The 23,961-nt window shown below is 46.9% G+C and overlaps 1 protein-coding gene across 2 annotated transcripts in view; it reads right to left on the bottom strand.

Moving 5' to 3' along the window:
• Nucleotides 1-23,961, bottom strand: part of LOC138580098 (ephrin type-B receptor 5-like) — a 761,617-nt gene that overhangs the window by 412,037 nt on the left and 325,619 nt on the right. For both annotated transcript variants that reach the window (XM_069650378.1, XM_069650379.1), the window contains one exon: nucleotides 6,990-7,114. In XM_069650378.1, coding sequence (XP_069506479.1) covers nucleotides 6,990-7,114 — 125 coding nt within the window. The remainder of the gene's footprint in view (nucleotides 1-6,989; nucleotides 7,115-23,961) is intronic.

Consider the following 23,961-nt stretch of genomic DNA (forward strand, 5'->3'; position numbering starts at 1 on the left):
GCCCATCCACCCTCCCCATGCCCCACAGGCAACCCACACCACAGCGACTTTTCCCATGCAATTTACCTGGCGCGAGTGGGGTATGCGTATTCCGAGGGGTGCACAGGGAGTTTTACATGCGATTTCGCTGGCACGAGTGGGGTACGTGTATTCCGAGGGGTGCGCGCGGAGTTTAACATGCGATTTCACTGGCGCGAACGGGGTATGTGTATTCCAGGTGGTGCTTGGGCAGTTTTATATGCGATTTCAATGTGCGAGCAGACTACGCGTATTCCGAGGGGTGCTCGGGGAGTTTTACATGCGATTTCGCTGGCGTGAGCGCGGTACGCATATTCCGAGGGGTGCGCAGGGATTTTACACGCGATTTCGCTGGCAGGATCGGGGTACGCGTATTCCGAGAGGTGCGCGGGGGGTTTTACACGCGAATTCGCTGGTGCAAGCGCGGTATGCATATTCCGAGGGGTGCGTGGGGAGCTTTACATGCGATTTTGCTGGCGCGTGAGGGCTGTGTGGCGTTTGTAGCGTGTTTTCATGGTTGGGGGGCTATATGCTGGTCCAGTGGCCTTTGCGCCATGTAGGGGATTTGTGCTGTGTTTTTGGCGCATGGGGCTGGGGGGGGGTAACTGGCGCTGCTGGGGGGTCGCTGCACCACTCTGCGCCATAGCTGGTTATGGATGAAAGTATCCATGAATAAGCTGTGCGTGAAAATGGGTTTTGACGCACGTAGCTAGCGCACACTGGAGCACTCTCCCCTTCTACGCTGCCCGCGTGCGCTGCTTCTGCGCTAAAATCTATGAATTGCCCCCTAAATCTTTTAGTAACCAATGATCTTAGAATAATTGGAAACGCTGTCTTCTCATCTATTGCTGCAGTGTATGAAACATGAAGTCATCACAACCCTCTTAAATATAGCATTTCTTGATGCTAGTGAACTCAGCAACTATCGTCATATGCCTCGCTTTCCGTTTTCTGTACTGGTGCAAGCAGTGCTGGAAATGGAAAACATATATCGCGGGAACAGTCAATTCTTAGGAGGAGGAGGAGGGCTTTCGGAAGGAGGGGGCGGGCCAAGGGGCGTGGCCCCCAGCCAGGTTGTGCAACAGTATCTCTATTTAGAACTCTATCCTGGCGTTTTTGCATAATAGCAAAGAGCATCATGGAACAGCATAATGTCCACAATTTTAAACGTTAAACGTGTCTTATAGTGATTCATTAAGAAAACCTTTTAAGCAATAATGGACTCTTCTGTTTTGATTGGTAACAATATTCACCCTAATAAAGAGATGTCTGTAAAATGCAGGACATATATAACAGTTTGAACAGCAGCATTACAGTATGTGAGGCTTTGGCAATACCTGTAGGGGTTGTGAAGTGGGAGCAGACAGGGGGCTCTGGCAAGCTTCGGCCCATATCCTGCACTGGGTCTAAAATCATACAGTTAACCAACATGGAACTCTTGAGCGAGGTGGCATGGAGTCAGGATCCATGCCTTCTGGGCAATATTTGCTCCTGTAGCTATGGATTGCACTATGTGCTGTCACTGCTGTCCCACACCCTTCACTCACCAATAGTAGTGCATCACCTTCCGTCTGGGACTTCATGCTCCCCTGTCTTGCTCCCTTTGCACACATAACATAAGTCCTTCCCATTAAAACTAAAAACTGACCGGTTCCCAAAGGTCTGTTGCTCAGCAGCTGTTCACTCTTATTTTCGTATCTAGTCACCTGAGGCCCTCAGTAGAACCCGGCCCCACATCTTGGTGCATATTGCATCGTTGTCCACAGTTGCTGGGCAATATGGGATTTTACGAGCATTTGTATTTGTATTTTGTTTATTTGTATAGCGCGCAAGGCCCGAAGGCAACCAGGCGCATATCTTAGAGGCACAGGGTACAATACTGACATTGATACAGTTACAGATTAAATTCACAGGAGCAAAACTTAGGTCGCGAGGTACTCATTAGGTATAAGAGCATAAAAGCAGGTGCAGGCAGAGTTAACTATTCATGCAAGCAATACCAGTAGTTCAAGGGTAATGAAACATGTGGCTAGGCTGGTAGTGGGTGAGAAGTAGAGGATAGCCAGAGCTTGGCTTTGTGTTTGAAGAGCGTGGCGGACGGGATAGTTCTGATGGACAGTGGCACGGAGTTCCAAAGTTTGGAAGCGAGGACTGGGAAGCTAACGCCTCCAGCAGTCTGTAAGTTGTATTTAGGAATGGTGAGCGATTGTGCTTGGGCAGATCTTAGAGTCCGTGCAGGAATGTACTGAGAGAAGCGGGAAGTTAAGTAGATAGGGGCCTGATGGTTGACACATTTGTGGGTGAGAGTCAGTGATTTGAGCGATATTCTTTGGGCTACCGAGAGCCAATGTAAGCTCTTCCTAGTGTCGGATATGTGCGCTGACCTAGGAATATTAAGGGCGGCTCTGATGGCATTGTTTTGGGAGATCTGCAATTTGTTAAGGTTACGTTGGTTGGTGCCTTGATAAAGTGCGTTACAGTAGTCGAGTTTTGACATCACCAGCGTTCTGGCAAGAGTGATGCAGTTCTGGGTAGAGAGGAATGGGCGACAGGCTGTAATCAACTTACAAATGTAAGCCGAGGCTGCGGCGACTGCATTAGTTTGTCGATTTAGGGATAGGGTGGCATCGAGGTAGATTCCTAAAGTTTTGGTCTCTTTAGCCACTTTGATGGAGTTACCATCAATGTTGAAGGTGCTGAAGGATGGGTCCAGTTTGCTAAGTTTTTGTTGGGTGCCAAGGATGAGGAGCTCTGTCTTGTCGTCATTAAGACAGAGCTCGTGGTGAGCCATCCAAGCTTGTACAACTTGGTATACGTCGTTCAGAGCTTTGGTATCTGCAATGTAGTCACCAGTGATGGGGATGAGTATCTGGGTGTCGTCCGCATAGTTGGTATAGGTGACACCCAGATAGTCAAGCACATCAAACAATGGTTTGGTGAAAACATTGTAGAGCGTAGGAGATACGCACGACCCTTGAGGGACTCCGCATGGGACCGGCGATGGGGTCGCAGATGCAGTGGGTGAGAATACTCTCATTAGTCTATTGTCCAGGAAGGATCTGATCCAGTTAGTGGCGTTTTCTGAAAAATGGGCAGCCGATTTCAAGTGTTGGCATAGGATCTGGTGATTGACCAGATCGAAGGCTGCAGAGAGGTCCAAGAGTAGTAGTAGGGCTAGTTTGCCGTTATCTTTTAAGTCCTCTATTTGAGTTTTCAGATCTAATAGAGCTGTTTCTGTCCCGTGCCTGGGTCTGAAACCAGATTGTCTTGTGCCAAGTAAGTTGTTAGTCTCCAGATACTTCTGTATCTGGAGGTAGGCCGCTCTATCTAAGATTTTTAGGAGGAACGGAACTGTGGTGATCGGTCTGAAGTTGGTCGGTATAGATGGATCAAGTGTGGGTTTCTTCAGCAGTGGGATGACCCATGCGTCCTTCAGATTGTTGGGAACAGTTCCAGATTGAAATGAAGAGTTGATGAATGTGGTAATGAAGGGAGCAAGGTCGTGTGCGGATTCCTTGATGATAGGTGCCGGACAGGAGTCCCCTTGGCAGTTGGAAGGTTTGAGATTACTGATTATTTTTTCAACCTCCGGGATAGTAAGAGGATGAAAGCTGAATGGAGGCTGGGAGAAAGTGGTGGACGTTTGAAGTGCAAGTGGTTTGGAGAGGAGAGAGTTTTGTTTGGCATTGATTTTGACTTGTAGGGAGGTTATTTTAGAGAGGAGAGCATTTTGGATACTATTGCACCAGGTGCTATCTTTGTTGCAGGTATCTGGTATAGGTGAAGGGGATTCTAATTCTTTGAGAATTTTGAATAGCTCCTTCGTATTGGATTCAGCTTGCGAGATACGCAGGTTGTAAGTTTCTTTTTTTGCCTGTATAATCGCTTCCTTGTAATTAAGGGATGTGATGAAGAGGTTATCTTTGTTAGAGGCACAAGGGAGACTTTTCCATAGTGATTCCGCCTTACGTTTTTCTTTGCGCAGGGCTTTGAGGTGTGGAGTGAACCACGAGTTCAGGTGAGCTCGTTGTTTGGCTTTCCTGAGTTTAAGTGGGGCTATGGTGTCAATAGCTTTAAGCAGAGTTTGGTTAAACAAGTCCACTAAGACCATAGGGTCATTGTATGCTGTGGCGCAGTTGTTTAAAATAGGTAGGATGAGCGGGAGTAGCTTGTCCCTAGTGATGTCCTTTTTATTCCTAGTGGGAATAGAAGGGGCTATAGTAGGTTTAGAGCTGGGAGAGGTGGCTGGTAGCTGGAAAGTAATGACATGGTGGTCGGACCAGGCACAGGCTGAGTTGGAGCTTATTGTAGTATTACAATTCAGGTCTACGATCCAGTCAAGCGTTCTACCTTTGTTGTGTGTGGGTTCAAGGTTGCGTTGTTGAAAGCCTAGGTTAGACACAATGCTTGCAATTTCTGTGGCCATAGGATCCTTTGGGTCAGACAGTCCCAGATTCAGGTCCCCTAGCAGCAACACTTGTGAGTTTGGCTTAGTATTGTTAGATAGGATGGTCGTAATGTCTTCTGCAAAGGAAGAGAGGGGACCGGGTGGTCTGTAGCATGTTCTCCTTATGTGAGCTTACCTGCTTGGGACCATTTGTCGTGCAACATCTTCAGTTTAATGCAACAAAAACACTGAAACTAAAAGGAAAAACAAAACAAAAATGATTCTTTTAGTTTCCTTTACCACTGACACTTGTGACCTTGCCTGAGTGGTGCCATGTCCCCATTATAATCATCTACTTATTACTCATTGGTCTTTTTTACTGCCTCCCCTGCCAGTTTTACAAAAACAGAAGGAGCAACAAATTGTGGAACAGTGGCAGCCATCTTGGATTGGAAATGTTACCCGTTATAACTATTTCTTAGCGTGTATCAAATTATTGGCCAACACATTACCATATCCATTTGTCAATTCCCCAAATTTGGTCATTTATAAATATTTGTAATACTGTGTTTATGTGGTATTGGACTTCCTTTTTTTTTATCAAACAAAGGAGTATAACTGAGGTAAGGTGGTACAATGTCCTTTCATTGCGGGATGTTTTTTCACTGGGTTTTTTACTGCTCATTTTTTAATGAAAAAACTCATCACATTTTTTAGAGAGGGTTAGAAAATTATATATATTGGGTGTAGGTGTTTAGGAATACATAAAAAATATAAGGGATAGGGGGGGTTGGGTGGGAAGCCCCCTAAAAATAATTTTAAAAAAGTCTATGGGTTTTTCCTTTAAAAAAACGTGGTAAAAAACCCTGCGAAAAAAAATCCTGCAATTAAATGACATAGAACCGATAAGGTTAGGTAACGAGTATCTCCGTTCTCTGTTATCATTTGTTAAATATTTCTTTGCATGCAGTGGTTGAAGTGTATGAAAATAAGTAGTGGAACTATGTTCCCTGCTGGCCTGCCCCGCTCCCCACAAACTCCATGACCACGTCCCCTCCCACACGCAATGCAACCCCTCCAAACACACCTGCTGTTTAAGGGAATGTACAATGCAGTGCTCTGAAGGGCACGTTTCAACTTCTTCCTAAGCTTTTATTTTAAAACTAAACCATTACGGAACGTTTTCTTTTTAAAATTAAAGTATAGGGAACAGCAAAACCGTTTTTTTTTTTTTTTAAGTATAGGAGCACCGCTCCCAAAACGCTCCGGCCCACTTCGACCTCTGTTTGTATGTTATGAATGTACAGGGAAATGCTGGAATTGTAATTCAGAAATGGAGGCAACCAACGTTTTTTTCTTTTCTGATGTAACAGGGGGCGGCATTTGTACAGCCGCCATCTTGATGAGTGGCACTGCAGTTCTGCAGTTTTATGCTGAATCATGGTCACCGCTTTGCTTAGGTATTTTTCCCACTTAACATTCTCACAGAGACAAGCATTTCCAGCGAGAAAAGGTATTTGAAACGCCACTCTCGCCTCCAGTCCTCTGACGATGTCTGCACTCTCTCTAGGTCTGAGGAGGGTGCATGTATAGCAGCGTGGCCTTGTAAAGTGTGCCTGCAAGCAGCCATGTGGCCTCATTACGAGTTTGGAGGCTGCCACGCCCTTAATAAGGGCATGGCTGCCTCCAAACTCGGGTGCGGGTTCCCTGAATGGGGAATTACCGGGCCATTCTGACTTTGGAGGGCCCGGTATTTCCCCATTCAGGGAACCCGGACCCGGACCATCCCCATTCCCATTTGAGCCCCCATAGGGCTCAATGGGAATGGGGAGCATGCTAACAACAGGCCCGTTAATGACGGGCCCGTTGTTAGCATGCTAGTTCACTCGCGGGACCCGCAAACGACGTATGGTCTGACCGGACGTCCAGAGCGGGTCCCGCGAGGGAACCTCGTAATAGGGCGGAATGGCTTTACCGGCGCCGTTAAACCCATTCGCCAAGGTCATAATGATGCCCATGGTGAATCCATCCATGATAAGGGGATCATCTAGAATTCCAGCCCCGCTCATGGAATCCTTCACTGTGGCCAGGGCCTGCAGTCCTTTGAGAAGTGGGGAGTCACCTAAGAGGGGCGCCACATAGATTGGATTCTAGATTCGGGTGGTCTTTCCTCCTATAGTCAGACGGGATACACCTGCTGCATTCCTCTGCCCACGCTGCACATTAAGAACATGGACATAGACATAAGTGGGCATTAGGTTACTCAGATCCGCCGCCATTTTAACTCCAGGTGTTCTTTGCATTTCTATTTCATGCATGCGAGATATGTGTCATGCATATGCATTTAATGATGTAATACAAGCACGTGGTGCTGTGCATCTTTCTGTACCCTAATCGCACATTGAGTGCCTGTTTTCTAAAAGATAAAACGTTAGTACATTTTTGTAACTAAAGCAATCTTTCCTTCCTCGGGTTCCAAAGCAGCACCTCACTGAGCCCCCCAATCACAGTAGATTCTTGTCTATCAGATGTTGTCTGCCCACCGCAAAATGGCGTCACTTCCTTTAATCCTGTGGGCACTTACCTTGTCGAAATAGCGCAGCTCATAGTCCAGTATAACTCCATTGGGCTCATCCGGCTGCGGCCATGACAGGGTGATGCTGGTGGCGCTGTGGCTCACCTGATGCATCATGGGTACTGCCGAGGGGGCTGAAAGGACAAAGCGCAGGATCAAAGTTTCATTCAGATATCATTGCTTATATTGTGCAAACCAGGCTGAGTGGGTCCTAGAGCGCTGTGCGAGTTCCACTTCAAGATACAGGAAAACAATGCCAGGGTTAGGGGGGGATGAAGGCCTGTAAACATATAATCGATGAAAGGCAGTGCACAAGAAAAGTCTGGATGAAGTCCAGTGAGCCCTAGCACGCTGTAAGAGTACTCAAGAATCGAGAAGTACGCAAATAGCATATAAAACATAAAGCTGGGTGGGATGGAGGTGGCGGGAAATAAAAGGACAGGCTGCTGAGACCATACCTTGCTCGTATCCTCCTCCTTCTCTCTCCCTCTACCCTACTAACCTAGTTCTCTGCTCTTTCCATCTCTCCTTCCTCGTCCATAGAGCTGGCTGACTGGCCGCCTGCTGTACCTCAGAGTCTCACAGGTCCCTGGCACCCCCACCAGTCCTCTCTGCACTTGCCTCGGTGCCCTGTACCCCACCCCCTGACTGCACTTGTAAATAAAACCAAGAGAGCTTCTCTCTCTGCACTTACCCCAGCCTCTACTGACTGGGTGCACTTGCACCCCCTCCCTCCCTGCCTGTCTTGCACTTGCACAATCTCTGCCTGAAGATCTTCTGTTCTCCCTTGTCTTCACACCTTAATGTGCACTTGATAAAACCGCAGAATCGCCGTCAGGTCTATTTGCTGTATCTAAACTGTTAAATGTATCGTATTCACTTAATCTGCCTGTGCAGACCGTTATCGTCGCAGAATTTCAAGGGCTCTGAACGACTGTTGTTTTTTCCTGTGTTCCCACCCTCCTTGAGCGCTTTGAAACACTGTCTGTGTGGACTTGTACTGCTGTGCGGTGTACAGCAAGGGCGTGGGGGGAGATATATGTGGATGGAATCAGATAAGTCTAGTTTCAAACAAGGCGGCAGCAGGTAAGGGTAGGGGACAATGCGGACCGCTGACTCATGTCCCGAGACTAATGGAGAAAGTCAGGAAGGATAAAGATTAAGTGGGGGGGGGGGGCGTGGGGAGCAGGGTATAATGTAATTGGCTGGGCCCTTGACAATATTGCACTCAGTGGGAAACTGGATGGCTTGGCAGCGTAGAAGACCAGACATCAAGAGCCTAGAAAATATGCGCCTTACCAGAAGGAAGTTTGAGCAGGGTGTAGTTGGGGTGGAGGACCATAGGCCCTGGGAGACCAGCATGAGTGCAACCGGGCTGCAAAATGCTGCTGGGGGTGGGATGCAGGGTCGCCAGTACAGAACAGCCGCACCAGTCTCCCTGACATGGATAAAAAGGGCTGCCATCCACCAGGTGGACCCTTCACAACTGCCTGTTTGAATGCACTCACCCGGCAAACTGAGGGTTTCTGTCAGGATCCTGTCGCCTTGCCAGTAGGGGCGTTCCAAAAGGACCAGTGGGGTTCGGTCAGTCATCAGCCGGTGATGGTGCCAATCCACACACCACTAGTGAACATTATGGCGATTGACCGCATTCCTGAATCCTGCGTTGTGCTGATCCCTGTGTGTTCCCCAGCACCCCATGCAGCAACACTTTAATGTTGCCAGTTTGTAGGTATTCTGTTCCCTCTTGCTATTAGGAGCACACAAGTTCCAGTGTTCAGGAATAATGATAGCACTTTTGTTTCACTTGGCTCTTCCAAACACCTGGTTTAAGTTCATTTGTTCCAGTTGCTGACTCGACTCCAATAACCAGCCTCCCTACCTGCTCATTGAATTTTTAATTTTTTTATTTGGGGGTTCCCCCTAAACCCTCCTTTCCCTTTTATCTAGTCCGTATTCCCTATTCCTCCCCCCATATTTTTCAATTTGCTTTTTCATCTGTGCAGGGTTTTGACCCATGCTGAATCAATAGACTGGATAGACATGGGGATTAAGCCGTCGCTGCCCATTATCCTATCCAGAAATAAAAATAAATCAATAGACACGGTAGATGTGGGGTTGAGCTGTCGCCGCCCACATCCACGCCAGGATCTAGGAGAACCGCGCAGTTGCACACACCAAGATGGTCACCCAAGGTGCCATGCATTTTTGCCTATGTTGTGAGCACAGAAGGGCACAGAGCCTAAAACCATTGTAAAAGGGGCAATGCTGATTGCCAAAAGCAACCCATAACTGTTGGGAATTCGTTTTCTTAAGGTCAAACATGGCTAATTTATGGGCACAAAATTATTTACTGCAGAACTACACCAATGCCATTTGTTGAACCTGGACAATATACTTCCATGTAATCTCTCTTGTTTGAAATGCTTGAATTCAAGACTGATCCAAAAAATAAAGCACGCAGTACCCGCTTTTGACTGAGGGCGGTGCTAGCGGTCTAAACTCTGACAGGGAAACTGCATGTCAGGAGTTGCAGGAGAGGCCTTTACATCAAAGGCTGGGAGTTAATTAAAATCTTAACCACATGCTGTTCCCAGAAGACAATCTGATTTAATTAACAGGCCAAAGGGCTGGGAAACATCTCACCTCCAGAGATTCACACCAGGAGTTAGAATCTCACATGACCTCTTGATTAATAGAAGTCAGACTGGCTGGCAGCCTCCTGGAGACCACACAATAGGCTCTTACACTTGAATAGAATATGCTGATGTTGACTGTTGACTGTACACAAAGAGCTCCCAGCAGAGGACACATGTGATCACTGACCCACCCAAGTCTTGGAGGCGGACTCCAACACTCTGAGAACTGAATTGAAAGCAAAATATTCATTTTACAGAAACACTGATAACTTATTGGGACTAAATGACAGGAATGCACAACTTTGAGTTCCTTAAAATGGACACTTTGCCTACAATTCAAGCCCAAACTCCAATTTGTGTGATGTTCTGGGGGCAAAACCCTGCCATTTATTGATACTACAGACTCTGTGTTTAAGCTAGAGACATGGAAATTTACTGGAGTATGTATGGACAGGCCGTGTATATGTGTATAATTTTTAATGAAAAACCAATATTGCAAAACCAGTTAAAAAAGCGCAAAATATTGCCATTTCTGGATGCAAGCTCTTAGAAACACCAGAGTTTGAACAGAGGATACCTCATGTGATATGTGATGGGTGCATGTAATTTTAAACAACTGTGTGTGCAATATGTATTTGAATCAAATATAGATTTGTGGGCAAACTGACCAGGGGAGGATCCTCTGACCCATAAAACCTACAGCATCACTCTGACTCACATTTCCTTCCCCCAATCATGGGAGAGGGGAAAATTGGGCCAATGACAAGTAGAAAGGGGCAGGCTTAGCTAGGCCCAGACACACACCCACTTTCAAAACACATAAAAAGAGACTACTGGGACAGGTAGAGACATTCAATTCCATTTGTTGCGGAGCATGCTGACCGATGACTTCACATCCAGAGATCCAGACTTCAAATCCATCAATCTCCAGAACCTGTAGCAGTACCCAGAAAGCAGAGCAGAATCCAGAATCCAGAGAGGCTAGATCAGCAGAGCAGAGCTGACCCAGATCACTGTGAAGTGCCGAGACCAGGACCGGAGTCCAGTCCAAAACCTGACCAGATCCGTGGCGAGGCCTATTTCAAAAATATATTGTGAGTACCTAGCAGAACTGTGCAGAACCAATCTCTTAGTTAAAATAATCTAATCCAAACTATTTTAATCTAACCAGAACTGCCTCCTAGAAGTTGTCACTTGTTATTTTGTAAAGCTGCACCACTATCATTTGTCAATTCTGCAGCTGCAAAGCTGTCACCTGTCATTTTGAGTTTATTTCAAATCGGAAAAACAACCTTCACAAAATTGTTCATAACTCCGTAACCGTTTGGGCTACGAACCTGGTTTAACTTTCCTCTGAAAGCTTAGAATCTAAGCTCTCCAACAAGCCTAAACCCGTATACTTTCTCCGCAATCACGATTCACGCATTCGCAAATTTTGCAGCGATTTGCGATTTGGCCCGATTTCTTTACTTGTAAAAAGATAGCTGCTTTTGCATAGACAGCTAAATTTCGTTTGCCTCTTAAGAACCATCCCTGAATCATTGCTAGAGTGAGCCTGAGCTAATATTAACCAGATACCACTCACCCTGAACCTCCTAAAGGGAATTAAAACCATTTTCAGCATATTTCTCACTTCATTGTCACCATATTCAAAGCATTTTGCCTGTGTTTCAAAATTCCTATCTGTTGTATAAGCTGCTGGGGTGGAATTGAACTGAATTCTATTTGATTGCATTCCTAAGAACTGTGTGCTCTCCTCTTCATCTCCTTACATTACATAAAGGGGGGGGGGGTGAATTGTCCAAGAAAGTGATTACATTGTCTTTTGCTGAAATCCTATCAAGTTATTTTCTGTACTGCATTTTCATTCCACATTGCATCTATTTGAAACCATAAAAGTATTGTTGTTATCTTATCCATCCTATACCCACTCATCATTGATTATAAAGAAGTGTGCTAGTGCCAGACTATCCATTATTGATTACTGCTCAGATTAAGTGTGATATTCAATTATTAATTCATTATAAAAGTGTGATATATATACTGTTTAATTAAATTCTCAAATAAACCTTTTAAACCTGCAAAACAGAACTACTTCTTGGCTCAGTGGGGTCAGGGGGATTCTAAGAGAGGGGTGTTATATAGGGGTAGTCATCCAGAACTCATGAACTGGACATAAAGATATATCAATAAGGGTTTCCATTCAGTATCCCAGACTAGGCATTGACTTAGCTGTAGTGCTGAATTGAATCCTCTTACACATCTGAAAACCTTTGGCAGAAAAACTCCACGGAAAAAATCCTGGCAATGTAACAACGTCATACCCCCCATTCTTTTATTAAAACTGTATTTGGAGCTCCCACTGGCATGGTTTTGCCCAGTGGTCCTTACAGGCACATAGCTTGCTCAACTACCCGTGGAAGCTATGGTCCTCGGGGAGGTACATTGGGCTTCGATCAGCAGTAACATGTTGTGTACTAGTCAGCAGCAATAGAAAAAAGTACATGGACAGTGAAACAGGACTATTGACATTCCAATGCGCTCTTTCCAGGCTGAAGGCCTGCCCTCCAATTGGTTGGACCCACATGGCAGTCTGCCCACATTCCCATGAGTACTTGCTGGCTTGCTTGGCTAACCAGAATAGACAGACTGAGGGATGCAGAGCTTGGCTAAAGAAGACAGAGGGTGTAACCCTCACAGGGGGAGGGTGGGTTGATGATGCACCAGAATCAAAGACAAGGATGTAGACATGAGCGTTAAACAGCGTTTGCCAATGGGGTGGAAGCTCAAAGGGAAGGTCTTCGCTGCTTCTTGAAATGGAAAAATGGAAGGTGATTGGTGTAGGTAAGGAGAAAAACAGTTGCATATTCAACGCATGCTTTCTGCGAGGGTTCCCTTGTGTTTGTCTTTTCCTGAAATTGGCAACTTCAGGTATATTTCTGCTGTGCTGCACCAGTCGTGGGAGCCCCCTGAAACTGAGACAGCCCCTCCCAGGTTCTTCATGGATTTGAGGGAAACAGCAATTTGACTTTGGCATGCAGTCCACATGGTTCAGAGACTCAACACTGACCTTAATGTGCCAGCCAATGCAGTGGCAGCAGGACTGGACTGACATAGACAAAACGACAGCACCAGAGATCAGTTATCTATCAACTCATAAAAGTAGATTTTCAAGGGGCAACTAATTAACCAAATCCAAAATGCTCTGGTTCTAGACTCAAGGGTCATTTTGCTGCAGTTTTCCAAAGAAAAAAGAGAATAGCTTAATAACGAGAATAAGTTATATCAGATGAAGAACGGGTGATGGTGATTCAGAATACGGAAGAAATCTCTGAAATGAAATGTCCCAGTTACATTTTGCAACTGGAAGGAATTCCATTGTCCATGATGGTAGACAGCTGCTCACCAAACACCATAATTACTATGAACAAATCGATGGAATTAGAGTCAAAGCAAATCTATACGGATCAGACATAGGTAATCCAGGAGGATTCGAAGGCACATGGATACCAATAATAGGATATTTCCATGCGTTGGCAGACTTTCAAGACAGACTGGCCTACAGTAAAAATGTATGTAATGAAAAAAGGGATAGATGTTCTAGACTGAATAGACCAAGTAGCCTTAACATTAGATTAGATCCATCCAAGGAGGAACCAGTGTTCATTTTACAAACAGTGCAAGTCACAATTGAAGGAAGATATCCAGAAGTGTTCACGTCATTGATTGGCTGCCTCAAGGCTTATCCGCACCGAATCATATTGACAAAAGCAGCATGAGTGAATCACAAAGGTTGAAACATACCTATAGCATACCTATAGCACTTAAGGAAATGGTAGAGGAAGAATTAGAGGGTTGACTAAGAAGACCATAGAACCGATAGAATCTGTAGAATGGAAACCTCCTATAGTATTTGCCCTCAAGTAAACAAATTAGAATGCATGTCGACCTTCGAGAATTAAATAAAAACATTCCAGCAGATACATATCTATGCCAGCACGTAAGGGAAATATTGAATTACATAAATGGAGCAAGTGTATTCACAACATTAAATCTGTTGGCAGCCTATCATCCAATCAAATTGACAGCAGTCTGTAAACACCTAATTCAACACACAGTTTTGGAATGTTCAGATATTTCAGGAAGCCTTTTGCATTGGTATCTGCCATGGCAGTGTTTCAGAGGACAATGAGCCACCTGCTAAAAGGAATTGAAGGGACTCTGCTACATCAGGATGGCATTCTGATATATGGAAAGGGAAAGGGTGAACACAATATATGATTACACACAGTCTTAGATAGACTCAAGAGAAATGGGTCGACAATTGAAGCTAATAATTGCAAATTTGGAGAAAAGGAAGTGGAATATATTGGTCATGTCAAAAATGGACAGGCTATAAGCCAAAGGAGGAAACAATGAAAGCAATCACGGAAGCATCACAACAGCAGAATAAAGACAATATACACTTGTTCCTTTGGCTGGCGAATTACTACAATACACTACAAGAAATGAGCAGACCCTATGCTGCCGCTACAGGAATTATTGAGGAAAGATGTGACATTTTCTGGATGAGTGAATGTGAAGTGGTGGCAGAGTTGATAAAGGATGGAATACACTATGCTGCAGAGCTGGGTGGGTTTGTATTTGGAGAACCTATGTGGATAATAGTAGGTGCAAGTATGAAGGGATTAGGAGCAGTATTATCACAAAGGATTAAAGGGGGTTTTCTGGCTTCTGATTTGGTTATGCGATGTCTAGTGCTGCTCACAGTGCGTTATTCTGTATTGTTTGAAGTTTGCTCCGGTTTTTGGGGGAAGGAGCCACTGAGCAGTGAGTTGCAGTAAGCGAGTTTTGAGCAGATGTTGGCTCGAGTCACCTCAATCCCATTTTTGGTGGACAAAAAAGGTCTGCTGGCAGTGATGAGCTTCATGCCATATCCTGATGTTGAGGCGATATGATTGACCTGTCACGACATGTTAAGCGAGGTGTCCAGGTGTACACCAAGGGTTTTCACTGCCGTGGATATCGGGATGATGTGACCATCAATAGTGAATGCTTTATACTCTGGGTGAGGTTTCGCTCTGTGAGATGAGGGCCAATGATAAGAAGCTCCGTTTTATCGTCATTGAGGAAGAGGCTGTGTGTGGCCATCCAGAATTAGATGGCCTCATAGATAATATTTATTCTGAGGGAGTCCTGCGTGTGGTCACCTGAGAGGGGGATGACAATCTGGGTAAAATCGACATTGTTGGTGTATAGGATACCTAACAAGTCGTGATGGTCAAAGAGTGGTTTTGTATATGTGTTGTAAAGGCACGGGGAGACACAGGAGCCTTGTGGTACTCCAAAGGATGGTTGGGTGGGGTGTCCTGAGGCTTCCCTGGCAAAGAGCCATGAGGTTCTGTCCGCAAGGGATGATGTGATCCATTTTTCTGCATTGTAAGAGAATTGGGCTGATGAGGTGAGGTGGTGGCACAGTGTTTGGTGGTTGTCCAGGTCAAATGCTGCGGACAAGTCTAGGAGGAGGAGGAGGAGGAGGGAGATGTTGCCTTGGTCATTGGCATTGACTAGCTGTTTTTTTAGGTCCAGTAGGGCTGACTCCATTCCATGTTTTGAGCGGAACCCTGATTGTCTAGTACCTAGGATGTGGTGAGTTTCTAGGAATTCCTGGATTTGTAGGTACGGGACTATAAAGGGACCATAGTGATAGGTCGGTAGTTGTTGGTGATGGCCAGGTCAAGGGATGATTTTTTATGTGGCTGGAGATGCATGATTCTTTGAGAGCCAGGGGAAGGTTGCAAGAAGTGGAGGATTTGATAATTGCCGCTAGGAGTGGAAGGAGAGGTTATGAACAGTCTGTAATTATAGAGGCTGGGCAGGAGTCTCCTTTACAAGAGGGTTTAAGGCCTCTGATGATGCTGTCTAGATTGTGGGTGCTGGTAGGTTGGAACTCGAAGGGCGGGATATTTTTGGATCTAGCAGGTGGCATGATGATAGGTGGGGCCGTGGAAGTGCTGTGTCATTTGGCAGCAATCATTCCTTGTAGGAGCGCATTTCTGTTGGTGAGGGTGTCTTGGACAGTGCTGCACCACGTGTCATCTTTGACGATGGTGGTGACGAGGAATGATGGGGTCTTCAGCTCTTGAAGGATGGTGAATAGTTCACGGGAGCTGGAAGATGCCTTAGAGATTCTGGCGCTTTAGGCAGCTGCTTTAACGTCATGGATGGTTTGCCTGTCGAGGCAGGGGATCTCGGTGAAACAGGCTTTGTTTGCACTGCTGGGTGCTTTGTGCCAGGCCAGGTTCAGCTGCTCTTTTTTTTGCACAGGTGTCTCTAAGCTCTCGGGTGAAGCAGGGGTTAAGGTATTGGATGCTCATTTGTTTCTGGGCTTTCTCAGGGGCCAGGGAACCTTAGGTATTTGTGAGCAGGCTGTTGTAGTGTTGTACCAAGGAGGCAGTGCCTTCAGCGGGTGCAAGGGTGTGCCTTAGTAGGGGAATGATGGGTACACTAGACAGGTTAGGGGTGCTACGGGCCATGACGGTGGCTGGCATACTGGTAGGTTTCACAGCAGTCAGCCTATGTTGGTTTGGGAGTTGGGATCATGAAGATTATAGTGTTGTGGTCCGAACATGGGCAGGTGATGTTGGAGAGGATAGTGGCATTGCTTTTGCGGTCCAGGATCCAGTCGAGAGGTCACCCATGGGAATGTGTTGGGTTGGTGACTGATGGGTGTAGTCAAGGGCTGCCAGGGTACTAGCCAGTGTGGTGGCTTCTGGGTCCAGAGGGTCTTTATGGGCGAGGTTGCGGTCGCCCGAGATTAGAGTTTGAGTGGAAGGCTTCAAGTTGGTGAGAGCAAGCATGGCAAGGTCTTCTTTGAATTAGGCGGTGGGACAGATGGCTGCTAGATAAGGGGTGGGGGTGATGAAGGCATTTGTGGTACATTTGAGTTTGGCTGATAAGGACGAGCAGTTGGGGAGTGGCATAGCAGTTAAGGAGCGTCGGAGGATGGTGTCTTTGTCAATTAGGGCTACACCACCCCCTTTTTGAGGTTTCTGTCATAGTGGAGTAGGACGTTTCCGCTGGGGACCGCTGTGGAGATTGCAGGGCCAGAGGTAGGTGTGAGCATTGTTTCTGTCAATGCGAGGATATCCAGGTTGCTTGAAGTAATACGATCAAGGACCTTGTGTGCATGCACTGGAAGGGATCTGGTGTTACCTGAGGCACAAAGAAGAGGAGGGGCGTGAGGCTTGGGAGTGAATGGGGTGGTGTTGGTAGGAGGGGTGTTTGGAGAGGCGTTCTTGGGCGGTTCCGGGGTGAGGTGGAGCCTTGGCTGGTGGGCTGTGTGGTATTTCAGGTGAGTGTTGCGCTGTGTGATGAAGGACGGCAGTGAGAAGTTGGTAGGCATGATAGTGCGATCAGCAAGGTGGAGGATTCGATTACAGAGTGGCCGAGCTTTGGGCTTGGTGTAGCCCAGGTGTGCTGAGCTACCAGGTGGGTGATATGGGGCGGATTGAGGGTGTCTGGGGCTGCAAGAAGCAGAGCTAGTCCGGGTACGTCCTGGTGCATGTCAGTGCAGCGAGAAGGCCCCCTGAAGGGGGCAGGGGTGCTGCACCAGTTTGCAGAGCATGGTGGTTGAGGGAGTGCTCTGTGTGTGTTAGGTTGTTTGTCAGAGATGGTTAGCGCAGGTGAGTTGGTGAGCTTTGTTGTGCCGGCTTCCTTCAAGAGTAATGGGTGCTACCTAGTGGAGGGTAGGATGGGGTATGAGCATGCGGGCCACCCCCCCGTAAGGCAGTCTGTGTGGGTGGTGGGTGTCTTGGGCCACTTCTGTACAGGGCACAATGGGAGGATGGGGAAGGAAGGAAGTGGGAGTTGGAAGGTGGAGGATGTTCCAGGTGGCTGTAGCCGGTATAGGTCGCTTACAAGTGGGGGACTTGAGTGCTGCTGCATAGGTTAAGGGTGGGTGGAACTGTGATTTGGGGATGTGGTTGGACACGGTTCTTGGCCCTCGACTGAGGGGTTTGTAGGCATGATAGTTTAGATTTGTGGGATCACCCTGTGGGATGTTCGAGGTACACGGTTGTGGGGAGAAGCAGGGTCAGGCTGTTGGTAGTAATAGCCGTGGGTGCCGGATGGATGAGGAAGAGAAAATTAAGTAGTAGCTAGTGAACTGACAGAGACAAGTGAGACGTTTGGGGTTATTTGCTTCTTGAGCAAGACCTGCCTCTGCCAGCTACACTGGTACTCAGGACCTCACTGGAGGTGAAGAAATCTTGCAGGTGTTTGTCAGAACCCCCTGTGTTTGGGAGAACAAGGAGAAGAACCTATGTTGCCCCTGAGCCCCTGGACTACGCCACACCGCAACTTGAGAGTCAGAACAGCCAGGATCCATGTGTTTTTGCCATCTCAGCACTACATGCCTTATTTTAAACCTGTTTGACTTTGAGCTGATGTGCCACACCTTTGAACCAGTTTGCCAACACAGCATGCCAGTTGAGCCCATTGTTGCCGCGGCTCTAGCTGGAAGCTCATCGATGCAAACTCTGAGTTCTAACCACTTTTGAAACCGCAAGCCTCTTTGTCGCTGGGTATTAAGCGCATTATAAATAACCTATCATATCATATCCTGTGGCCTCATCACAACGTGACACTTGAACAGTGCATCGAACCTCCCTACTCGAACCGTACCTCCAGTCATCAACATATTCACCATTGAACCAACTGTAGAAGCAATCCTGGTGGCCCTCACAATCCACACTTCCTAGAACGCCGCTTCAAACCTCACCGAACTTCAGCTCAACCCAGATCAACACCTGGTCCCCATCTGGAACAACACAACCACAGCATTCGGCTCTGGTTCCAACAGCTCACAAAACACCAAGAAAGCTGGTTCTGCACTGTTGAACTGCCAAGAACAGCCAGAAGGTCTTATCAACTTCTAACTGCCCCCCTGTTACATATTTGGGTCGTAAGAGACTGGTTAGGTCTACAGAAGGTCATATCCTTTTAAGAACATTGTGGCTCTTGATTGCTTTTCAATCCTGTTCTATTACCCAGAGTGCTGCATCTTTCTACCTTTTGCATAGAACGTGTTCTTCCATCAGGTTATTTTGCACATGGAGTGTGTAATTAAAGTATATCTATTTTCATAGAACCTTGTTTGGACAGGCCTTTATGTTGAACTGTTGAACTTTGCTGATTGTGTTGCTAATGTTTCACATCCATACACCTCTTGAGAGTATAGCCTACCCTCGGGCTACGTTACCACGAAGGAGGTATGTCTCTTACCTGTGACGTTTTCAGCTTTATGATCGGGATCACTCTTGTCTTGTAGAAGTGTGAGGACTGAGTAGCCACTACGCATCATTCTACTCCTGTGTGGCAAAGGCTACTCTCAGCCATGAAGCGTAAGGATTTGACTTAAATTGAATGCTCTGCAGTGAATCCTTCCAGGTTCATGCTGTCCAGCCATTTTTGCACAAGCTGTTGTTTGGTGGGAGGACTCATGACGATGAATTCGGACTAGGTGGTGTTCTGTTCGGTTTCAGATAGACATCTGGCATCCATGCTTGCATAGTGGCCAGGAATGTGTGGAAGTGAGCAATGTCCTTGGGGTCACTGACCTTAAGGTACATCTGAGTAATGTCAGTGTGCTGATGGGTGGTAATGTCAGCGTCTTTTAGGGGAGTGGCCAGGGGTTGCATGTGTATATTGAAGATGACCGGGAGAGGATGGACCATTGGGGGATCGCACCTTTGATTGGCAGTCGGTTGGGTCTGAATGAGTCTGCTGGATAGATACAACACAAATCATTTTAGGGTGGTTCTAGAGAAGCCCATGTTTTCAGTGAGGGAGAAGAGGTGTGTTAGAGGTGTGACTCTGCCGAAGACAGCCAAGAGGTGCAAGAGGGCTAGGGGACACAAGTCTCCGGTGCATGTGATGTGCAGCGCACCATCCAGCGCTTGAATGAGCGCCATCCGAGTGTTGCATTTGGGGGGGAAGCTAGACTGATAATGGCAGAGGAGTCCAAGCTTGCCAAGTTTGGCAAGTAGTTAGGGTGCAACTACTTTCACAATAGGCATTCCGACAAACGCGTGTGTTAGTGAGAGGGATGTATGACAAACGTGTGTGTTAGTGAGAGGGGTGTATGACAAACGTGTGTGTTAGTGGGAAGGGGTATATGACAAACGTGTGTGTTAGTGAGAGGGGAGTGTGACAAACGTGTGTGTTAGTGAGAAGGATGTATGACAAACGTGTGTGTTAGTGAGAAGGGTGTATGACCAACGTGTGTGTTAGTGAGAGGGATGTATGACAAACATGTGTGTTAGTGAGAGGAATGTATGACAAACGTGTGTGTTAGTGAGAGGGATGTATGACAAACGTGTGTGTTAGTGAGAGGGGTGTATGACAAACGTGTGTGTTAGTGGGAAGGGGTATATGACAAACGTGTGTGTTAGTGAGAGGGGAGTATGACAAACGTGTCTGTTAGTGAGAAGGATGTATGACAAACGTGTGTGTTAGTGAGAGGGGTGTATGACAAACGTGTGTGTTAGTGAGAGAGGTGTATGACAAACGTGTGTGTTAGTGAGAGGGGTCTATGACAAACGTGTGTGTTAGTGAGAGGGGTGTATGACAAACGTGTGTGTTAGTGAGAAGGATGTATGACAAACGTGTGTGTCAGTGAGAGGGGTGTATGACAAACGTGTGTGTTAGTGAGAGGGGTGTATGACAAACGTGTGTGTTAGTGAGAAGGGGTGTATGACAAACGTGCGTGTTAGTGAGAGGGATGTATGACAAACGAGTGTGTTAGTGAGAGGGATGTATGACAAACGTGCGTGTTAGTGAGAGGGATGTATGACAAACATGCGTGTTAGTGAGAGGGGTGTATGACAAACGTGCGTGTTAGTGAGAGGGATGTATGACAAACGTGTGTGTTAGTGAGAGGGATGTATGACACACATGCGTGTTAGTGAGAGGAATGTATGACAAACGTGTGTGTTAGTGAGAAGGGGTGTATGACAAACGTGTGTGTTAGTGAGAGGGGTGTATGACAAACGTGTGTGTAAGTTAGAGGGATGTATGAAAACAGAAGTAGGGCAACAAGATAAAAAGGGTTTCGGGGTGAAGAAATGAGTTGGGCAAAAGTGCAACATTTGTGGGCTCGGGGGGGGGGGTCGAAGGGGTTCATAACTGTTGTTCTGATTGTGTAAAGCTAGTGGTGAATGGGGTCATTTCACGGGGCCCTTTGATGGATGGCCATTGGCTTAAGACTATCAGTGGGGCCACAGAGCTACTCAAGGTCCCACCAGCATGCTGCAACCATAGGGTACATATAACCCTGCTTCATTTATGGGATCTTTTAAAGCACGAACTTACCTCGGAATTAAGGAGCATTGCACCAAGGGTATGTACCGAGGGGATACAGGTAGGGTTGCGGGGCAGCAGAGGAGCTGGCATCGGCAGGTAGCAGGGGAGAGGGGAAACCGCAAAGGGGCGACTCGGGAGCGGAGAGGCCAGGGATGGAATTTGCTGCCCACTTTGCTGTGACTGTCATTTCAAGACATGTCTGCGGGTTTAGGGGTAGTGTGTTTGAATCTGTGGTGTCTCCCACAGCTCCACTCCCTCCCTCCATTTGGTGTTCCTGCCCTGGCTTGGAGAGTGTGGCGAGAGAGACTGCAATGCGTCTGACGCGCCTAGAAACACGTGTGTCCAGGCGCGTTATCATATCGTAAGTGGGGTTGCCATATTTGCTGAGGCATTTTGGTAACCGCCTGTGTTAGGTCATGTGTTATCTTTGACTTTGAATTCTGTCTCTTCTTTCTTTATTTCTCCCACTAAAAGAGTGCCCAAACAGTTAAACCAATACAACTTAAATCAGAAAATGCCCTCGCCAAATGTATCCTTCCCTGTACAAGGAGCAGGCATCTTGCCTCTGTCTCTAGACATGTTACTGGCAAACTAATAACAGCCTACAATAAATTACTATACGTCTAGTCTCAGCTTCACACAGTTATGTTCTCAGAAAAGCCGCCCTCTCTACCGTTCCTAGTCTTCCCATTTTGCGAATCTGCGCCCCGCTTTGCAGCCCTGAGTTCTTGCTGGCGAGTGCACTTAAGCACAAGCTGAAGTTGGCTTCTTTGCTGGCTGGTTTCCGCCGGAAGCCTTGGCGAGTGGTCTCCGCGTGTGAGTTCGTGCTGAGTGCCTTCTGCCCCCCTCTCATGAGACCACCCTCACTAATAAGTGACGCCCTCTTCTCGCCTTCCCTCTCATGATCTTTACACATGTGTGTGACTCCTGCGCTGTGCTCCAAAGAGGTGTCGCCCACTCTTGTTCCTGAACCTTCTCGTTTACGTGCCCCCCCTCCCCCTGCATTCCATTATGAATACACCAGCGACAAACATCCTGAATGCTTTAATTGGATGAAAAAGCATGGTATATTCGATTTTATTTCAAGTAAAATAAAGTGTTACTTGAGAGCTTCTGAATTATTTAGGCGGAGGTTTATCTGAGTGCCACTTGAGTGTCAGAACTCCAGGGCTTTCGTGCATTGAGATCTTCTTCACACGTGGGGGGCGCTGTCAGCGTCTCTGCGGGGGCGCTCCGGTGCGCGAGAAGCGGGGAAGGGGCCACACACACCGGCGTCTGTTGCCTGAGCTGTCACTTCAATCGGGGTCACCCCGTCAGAAACAGCCGCCCATTGATTCCCAACAAAGACCGCACGATGCCGCCTGCACTTCAGCGCACTTCAGCGCCCACCCCCGGGGCCTGCCTTCAGAAGGAGGTGGAGGGGAAAGGGGGTGGGGCCTGGCACGGATGCGAGGCTGTGCGTGTGGGACCCGGCTTTATTGATTGCACAGTGCAAAGGGCAGGAAGAAGGAAGGCCATGTGACATGCTGCATTGTCAAGAGAGAGGATGGGTCAGCTCTCAGCCTTTCCCCAGCCGCCTACCACTGACAGTCATGCAGGCTGGCCGCTTCAGAAAGCGCGTGGATCCGTGCGCACGTACACACAGGTGCGCGTACGCAGGGCCATCTCTCTCTCTCTCTTTCTCTCTCTCTCTCTCTCTCTCTCTCTCTCTCCCTCCCTCACCCCCCCCTCACCCCTCCCTGCAGTCTTAAAAGATTTCACAGGGATCCTAATCAGACACTGTTCTGTTGCTGTCTCGCCCCTGAGCCTTATGACCACAGAGTGAATACTGGCACTGGCACCACTGTTGACGCAAGCAGTGCCAGGCCCCAGTCTACCAGCGCCCTGTGTGTGATTTCTGGGTGTCCCTGACCTCTAGACTACCAACAAATAGCAGTGTTAGGGGAGTTTTCCTAAAGTCCTACTGGTAGTAAGACTTCAGTAAGCTTTCCCAGTGGTTTGTAGATCTCCAACTCTTAGTATTAGTCTGTATTAGCTCAGGATATTGGTAGTGTGGCAGAGCAATCAGGCTTATCTTAAGAGGAAGATGTGAGCTGTAGGTAAGTATATTGGATCTTAGTTACTGGCTTAGTTACTGGCTTAGTTAGCCGTTAAGATAGCTCAGCGGGTTGATTGCTTGCTGCTGCAATCTGAGCATTATCTGCAGGTCGCAGGTTCGAATCCCTGCAAGGCCAACTCAGCCTTTTATCCTTTTGAGTACCAATTTCGGTTGGGTGATATTGTATGTAAATATGTGCTCTGTAAAGCGCTTTGGATTAAGGCGCTATATAAATAACACACCATTATCATTATCATTAGTTAGACATGCACACCAAATAATCTCTTAAACGTATAATTCATATACAATTATATATTTATTATAGATACACCAGAATCACTTTAAATACTTTAGACGTTTACACTAGAGCACTTAGGAATACTTGATAATACACTTCAAAGGTCACTTTCACTTTGGGTTTGTTTGCGGTTACATTTGTAGCAATGTTACAAAGGGAAAAGCGGCGGTTACCGTATTATCAGTTATTACGCGCACCTGCGGTTTTTAACAGTTCATACAGTAATACATTTACTCTGTAAACACATAAAGTAACTTTTAAGAGAAGAAAATGGCTACTTAGTGTAATAATAGCCTGGTTCGAGGTTCTAGAGAGGATTTATTTGCAGAGTAAGTCTTTTAAATCCAAAAACGGAACCCTAGATAAAGGCAGCTCGAAGAGAGAGAGTTCTGAGGATTTCTTCCTGTCTAGCGTTGTAGAAGCTGCAAGATAACAACTAGGATGGGAGACTTGCAAAAGGACTCGCTGAAGGGACACAAGCAGCGGCTTGAGTCGGAGATAAGAGGGGAGACCCTGGCCACCTCTAGATGCACTCCAATGCTCTGGCGCGACTTCTTGGAATCAGGTGTGCAGTACCTTTTC

The sequence above is a fragment of the Ambystoma mexicanum genome, chromosome 3p, assembly GCF_040938575.1.
Source record: "Ambystoma mexicanum isolate Mex_15411 chromosome 3p, UKY_AmexF1_1, whole genome shotgun sequence".
NCBI classification, from domain to species: domain Eukaryota; kingdom Metazoa; phylum Chordata; class Amphibia; order Caudata; family Ambystomatidae; genus Ambystoma; species Ambystoma mexicanum.